This window comes from Cherax quadricarinatus, chromosome 61 (genome assembly GCF_038502225.1).
Source record: "Cherax quadricarinatus isolate ZL_2023a chromosome 61, ASM3850222v1, whole genome shotgun sequence".
Classification (NCBI taxonomy): Eukaryota; Metazoa; Arthropoda; class Malacostraca; order Decapoda; family Parastacidae; genus Cherax; species Cherax quadricarinatus.
In genome coordinates, this window is record NC_091352.1 from 8,444,136 (window position 1) to 8,451,368 (window position 7,233).

A 7,233-nucleotide genomic window follows, 5' to 3' on the forward strand; every position below is an offset into this window, starting at 1 on the left:
TCTCTTGGCAGTCCCTTGGCACATCTACCGTACTTTATCTATGAAGGGAACATTGTTTTTTATGTTGCAGATGAATGCTGTCAGACCATGATGAGTATATCCTCCAGCTACTGCTGAATTACCCTAGTTTCTCGTGTTCTTGAATATCATTCCTTGTTACTCTATGAAGACATCAACGGAATATCGTAGTAAGTCTTTCACCTGATCTTTCAGTCATTTGCTTTACTGTGTTGCTGTGAAACGTATCACCTTTATCCTTCGATACTGCATCATATTCAAATTTCTTACCGTTATATACCAATTTCTTGCTGTTCAGTCTATAGCTTTCTGCCGTCCTCACTATTTCTTCCATTCTCTCTCGTTCCTTACTTCGACTTTTCGGCATCACAGGTTGAATCACTGGATTTTTAATATTCTCTTTCTTCATGGGTTAGAGAAATTTTCTTGTGACCTCCCGACACTTTATGGCCAGACCCAACCTCATCTCAAGTCATATCTTACCTTCCAAATTCCGTTCACAATTCACTATTCTGTAACCTGGTTTCAGATTCTCTCCTGCCATTCTCTTCTTCACTTACGCTTTTACGAAGTAATCAAATCTTAACAATGCAATTTCACTAATCACTAGCTACAAGTAGCATTATATAGTTAAAATTACATATCTGTTTCAGTGAGTGAGAGAGAGAATGAATTCGACTATAATGATCAATCTTCAGCTGCTGCTCCCACCCCTCAACTTGCGGGTTGTCGCATTCACTTTCTCCTAGCTTCTATCTTACCCGTTCTTAAAATTACGTAAAAAGCCTGCCTCCACCACCTCTTCATCGAAATCATTTTACTTGCCTACCACTCTGAGACTGAAGAATCACTGAACATCCCTGTGGCTCATCCGCCTAACATCCAGGTGTGTCCCTGTCTACCTAATCAATTCCTCTGAATAGTCTGAATGTTATGTCTCCATTAGTTCTTTTGTCCTCCATTCACGTAGAACTCTTTTAGTTCATGTCCCTTACCTCTGAAACATGTATTTGTGTGTGCACATGAATCTTTCGGTTATTTATTTAACAAAACGGCAATGTACCGAAACACTATATTATATGATTGACACACTGTGGGAAAATAAGCCAGCTATGCTTTGGTGTCATTTCTCATCACATAGTGTGCATTTCATGCAGTCTGGGGAAGAGGGAGGGGTGGGGTAGAGAATGGATAGAAGGTCGTCACCACCTTGCTATATAAGACACCGTCACGAAACACCATCACACACACTTCACCCATTGCAGGACCAGGTCACAAGACTCACAATGATCTTCAAGGTGACTTGGGGCCTCATATCAGTGAAGTCAATTCATGCAATATCATAATGTTATATATATATATATATATATATATATATATATATATATATATATATATATATATATATATATATATAGTGCCGAATAGGTAAAAATTGGTCAATTAGCAAGAACTCATTTAAAATAAGGTCTTTCCTACAATTTTCTCTTATACTTTTCAAAATATGTTTTTTCATTTATGTTAATGTAAAAATTAATAATTTTGTACCAAATGAACCTTAGAAAACTTACCTAACCTTATTAACACAAGCGTAATTTAATTTAGCCTAATCCAACTAAACGTATTTCAGATAAGTTTACAATAATTTAATAATAAACAAACACAGTTAAATACATTTTTTTTGTTAGGTTCAGAATGATTTTTACGAAATTATTGCATACACAAATTTTCGCTTGCCTTATTCGGCAAGAAGAGCGTTGCTATTTAAGCCAAATCGCAAGTTTTATCGATTCGGCACGACATAATAGTGATAATAATAATAATAATAATAATAATAATAATAATAATAATAATAATAATAATAACAATAAATACACATACACAGATAATTCCAAATAATTTCCCGTCTTCACTTGACACAGTTGGTCATGGTTATGGTGGTGGGCGTGGCTATGGCGGCCCCTGAAGACCTCTACGGCGCACCTGGACCACAACCTGTATACAATCAGGTCACACAACCATTATTTTTGTTCATATTCAATGTAAGACAAAAACTGTAAAATTTCCGACTAACTTGTCATCGATCACAAACCATATTCACAGCTTTTATATATATATATATATATATATATATATATATATATATATATATATATATATATATATATATATATATATATATATATATATATATATATATAAGCTGTGAATACTGAAAAAGAATGTAACATTGTTAGTGAATTCTCTCACTGTATTATCCCACAGATACCGTACAACTTCGAATATGGCGTCAAGGATGAGTACGCAGGCACTGATTTTAGCCAAGCTGAAGAATCTGACGGGAAAACTGTTACAGGTTCCTATACTGTTCAGCTTCCCGACGGTCGCAAGCAGACAGTGAGTTGATGGAAAATGAAATATTGGTACTGAAATGTCCTCCATGAAATTAATCGTCTAAGTGTGGTTATGAAAATTATATTTTTTACGTCTATTTTTTTTTTTTAAGTTGGTTCACCTGTCGTTTAGCTAAATGTTGATGGCCCCAGAGATCACTGCTCCAGGTCTCCTTACTGATCGCCTGATCATTTGCATTGTTACAGCCCGTCACTTGCGGTTCATCTCAGACACCGTCTTATTTATTAGAAGTAGTTAAGACCAACTGGTCAGGTTATATCATGAAGACAGAAGTCTGTTTATAGTTCTTCTCATACTCGAAAGGATGGTGCTGAAAAGCCCTGGATCTTTTATACAAACTTGAATTACCTCAGCGTACTTATTGTACTCCTCTGCAGCAGTGTGTTTGAAATCTCTCTTCCGTTCTTCTCCCCCCCCCCCCCAAGAGTAATTTCAGTATATAGTTTTACAACCAGTTCCTCCAGTATTCCAGGTATTCCACTTACTTCTTGAATACATTTCAAGAAGTGTAACTGAAGAGATTTCAGGCGTTCAACATAATTTATGTGTTTGAATTTATGTGAACAGTGAAAGTTCTCGGAGTAAGCAATTTCTTGTGCCTTGAATGGGACTTTTAGTGCATAGCAATATTTCAGTTTATGGTACATTGGTGTCTATTATTATCATAATCTGTTTAAGATCACTTGCTTTGCAAGTTACTGTTATTCAGCTTATCAGTTCCCTTGCTGCTGTAAATATAAATTCTTTTAGTGGGGCTGCCTTGATGCTGGTGAAAAGGATTTTGACTTATGAAATTGGAGTTACATTTCCCATCGGGTTAAAAGTAATTGCCTCCAATTCCCAAAGTGCTGTATAATTCTTCGAATTTGTTACCCACACATTCTTTACATTCCTCCTCGGCTCAACCGAGTACTTGGATTTCGATTCCAATTTGCATTTCTTCAGTTTTTTCGGTAGGCGCAATTTGTCTTCGTTTAACATTGCAGTCTTTTCTGTGGCCCAGAGGAAGTCTTGGATTACATTAACTTAGAGGTTTGCGGTGTCCTCATTGGATGCCTCTCATAGACGAATTTTTGCACTGTCAGTGAAGGGTAATAGTTCTAAGATTTGTGCTTTAGTCTAATAAATAAGATAGAGAATGAAATGGAATGAAAATTGTGTCATAATGACCAGGACTTTTCACTACTGAATTCTCTGATTTTACAGCGTTCACTGTTACTCTTTAGGTTTCTTTAAAGGGCTGAGATCTATTTTTCCCCTTTTTCAAGTCATTTTCTTCGCTGAGATTTTGTGTTATTGTACCATGATCACAGTTGCCAAAGGCTTTCCCAAAGTGTGTACATTACACTATATTGTCTATCAATGCGTTCAAAACCACTGGGTAAAATAATCTGTACCATATTCTTCTAAAACAAATTTTGAATCTAATTTAATGTAAACTGGATTTATATTGTGACAAATGTCTATTGTTCCAGGTAACTTACGTAGCAGACGATTATGGTGGCTACCGGGCTGAAGTGAGTTACTATGGTGAAGCCCAGTACCCCTACGAATATGGTCCCCCAATCACCTTCAAGCCCCAGCCATACCAGCCTCAGCCCTCATACAAGCCTCCATACCAGCGCTAACCTGTGCTATAATAATAGTATATTCCTCATGCCATACGATATTTATTAAGTGCCACTCAATACTTAATTCACATTTAGGGAATGATAAATAAACAATTAACCCATTAATTAAACCCTTTCTTGAATACGAGTCCTGTACTGATTGACTTACCTCGTAGACATAAGATAGAGGTGTAAAGAATTTATTTATTACCATTTGGAGATCATAGAAATAATTAAAATGCACAGAATTGCCATGTAAATTAAATGACCCAAGTGGAAAATAAAAATTTCCCTGCAGCTGATACTGCTAATATCACAACATATATATCTGAAGATACACTGTTACACGGTTGATGCGCGACCTTTAGTCCTCCACACCCAAAATCTCTGAATGAATTTGTGTATGCAATAATATCGCAAAAATCATTCTGAACCTAACGAAAAAAATATATATTTTACTGTGTTTATTATTAAATTATTGTAAACTTATCTAAAATATATTTAGTTGGATCAGGCTAAATTAAATCGTGCTTGTTATAATAAGGTTAGATAAGTTTTCTAAGGTTCTTTTGGTACAAAATTATTATTTTTTTACATTAACATAAACGAAAAAATATATCTTTAAACGTAAGAGAAAATTTTAGAGGGGACTTAATTTTAAATAACTTCTTGCTAATTGACCAATTTTACCTATTCCAGTGGTATTTAATCAATAACACTGCGACTAGCCGAGGAATCGAACCCTTGTCGTTTTGGCCCGCCTCATGGTGAGCGAAAATTACATGACGCGCTAACCACAGGACCACCAAATACTACAAGAATCACGCACCCAGCAGAGCTAGGTGTTTTACCGTGATCCGGACACACGGTGGTGTGGGTGCCTCAGAGCTAATTTCATTCTACTCCCCGTTTGGTGTACTAGCCTCCACGAGCAATACATATTATTTTTGTAACCACGGACGAGTGGCAATTAATCAATAACAACACTGCGACCAGCCGAGGACTCGAACCCATGTCGTTTTGGCCCGCTTCATGGTGAGTGAAAATCACACTACTCTCTCGAGGCTCTCAAAGATTGAAACTTAAAGGGAGATGGAACCCTTATCAATAACAAAGAAATGAGAGAAATACTCATGTAACAATACGACTTAGTGCTCAGCAAGCCATTATTTTGACTAAAAATTTACAATAAAAATTAATTTTCCAAAAATGAGATTCTAAACACTGCCAACAGCTTTACATCAACATTTCTGCTATATCCATTACCCCATTTGAATTTGACGAAGTCATTGATAATATGCCAATTCGCTCTGTCCTATATATATAGACTTGGAATATTTCTCATTCATCGAAAGCTATCCTTTAGAAATAAGATTCTGGACAAAGATGTCATTGCAGTCACTAAGATTCTCGGACACGAAGGTAGCACAATAAAGCAATTGCCAAAAAATGAAGTATACCGAGAACACTGGCATCACACATCATAATAATAAATAACAAAAAAAGGCACAATACCGTGACTGGAACGATACACAAATAACTCGCATATAGAAGAGAGGAGCATACGACGAGGTTTCGGTCCTATTTTGTAAATGGTCCAAGTCGGACCGAAACGTCGTCGTAAGCTCCTATCTTCTATGTGCGGCTTATTTGTGTACATTATCATAATCTGAAAGATTCTGATAATGTAATCACAACATTTACACAGCCCAGAGCAACATGGGTTTTGAGCAAGACGCTACTGCCTCTCTCTATTGCCGAGCCAATATAATACGCCTTTAGATGTAGATGATAATAATATAGATGACAACGTTGAGACTGTACAGCAGATGCTTGTACATATACATATCTGGGGAAGGAGAGAGGCAGGTGTGAGGAAAGGTCACTTGTAGTCCTAGTAATTCAATGTGACAATTGGTCTCAATTATAGGCTTAACATTGTTAGACAATTAACTGTATTTCTAAAAGTTTGTCAATATGAAGTAGTTACTCTGAGTAACTACTTCACAAATATAAAACCGTAATAAAATTATTGAGTCGCTAATCCGTTATCTACAATAACCAATAAAATATATGAGATGTGTATATATTTGTACAGAAAACTGGTACATAATTGCTGCAGTGCTCCTCCGAAGCTGAGGTTAGGTTGGGTTCCTCAGGTTACCGTGCAGTGTGTAGTCTACCGAGTGCATTTTCTTCCCCTGATAGGCTTCTTTCCATGAGCAGCACTGCATAAACGCTTCAAGTTGATTTCTGAACCCAGGAAAATTCAGAATATTACCCCCCACCCCCCGAAAAAAAGACAATGGCAGCACTAAAACTTGTCTATGTCGCCTTACAATTCTCGACATTTTAGTGGTCGCGAAACTCTCCTCTCCAGTTCTGTCATAAGCGACTTTTACAATGTACAGTATACCCCCAATTATCGATATTATTTGTGAGTATCAAGAGCAGAAAAGGTTCTAAGACTGACTCTTGTGGTAAGTCACTTGTTACGTCTAGCAATTCAGGTACAATTCCGTTAAGGACAACTCATTGTTGAACCTTCATTACACAACCCTTCGCGTTTCATTTATCGTTGTAGTCGCCATATCGTCTGAATTCTGAGTTACTTTTTTACGTCCCGTCACCTTAAGATTATCTCTTAGCTTATCTGAAGTCTAATTGTTATCTTCAATCCAACAGCAGGATATTTTCTAAAGCAGCAGCAAAGTCCATTGCTAAATTCAACAAAGCAGTAGCAGAGTTAACTCTGACCTTCAGGTCCATCTCATTCACATTTAGCTCAATACTTGTGCTCGCATCCTTTATATTATATCGTTGCTCACTCTTATAAAATCATACAAATACAATTTTAACTAATTACAATCATTCGGTTAACATTGAGCTACAAAGCGCGTCTCTGGTCTGGGTATGATTTACAGATGATGTCTGACACAAAATAGATTTTCACGAAAATATTCATGGGAATATTTTCGTATTAATCAAAATATTATGCTTCGAATGTTCACAATTACTTGTCCAAAGGACTTAACTGGAACCGACCTCCGCATGAATCAGATACATGATCTATGTCAAGTAAGGCAACAGCGGCTCTTCTCCGCTCCATGGAATATTACCCCATTCCAAACTACCATTCCTCCATTTCCCCCCAAACTACTTCTTAAATCACAACCAAAACTTCGCCTTG

The 7,233-nt window shown here is 36.7% G+C and overlaps 1 protein-coding gene across 1 annotated transcript; it reads left to right on the forward strand.

Moving 5' to 3' along the window:
* Positions 1 to 1,267: 1,267 nt before the first annotated feature.
* Positions 1,268 to 4,253, forward strand: LOC128699273 (cuticle protein 19-like). The gene is made up of 4 exons (XM_053791876.2): positions 1,268 to 1,316; positions 1,941 to 2,027; positions 2,284 to 2,415; positions 3,909 to 4,253. The coding sequence occupies exons 1-4, from the start codon at positions 1,305 to 1,307 to the stop codon at positions 4,059 to 4,061; spliced, it is 384 nt and encodes a 127-aa protein (XP_053647851.2). The 5' UTR covers positions 1,268 to 1,304; the 3' UTR covers positions 4,062 to 4,253.
* Positions 4,254 to 7,233: the final 2,980 nt, after the last annotated feature.

Coding starts and splice junctions, on each gene's coding strand:
- LOC128699273 (XM_053791876.2), top strand. Junction 2,028..2,283: donor CACAACCTGTATACAATCAG/GTCACACAACCA, acceptor ATTATCCCACAG/ATACCGTACAACTTCGAATA. Junction 2,416..3,908: donor CCGACGGTCGCAAGCAGACA/GTGAGTTGATGG, acceptor CTATTGTTCCAG/GTAACTTACGTAGCAGACGA.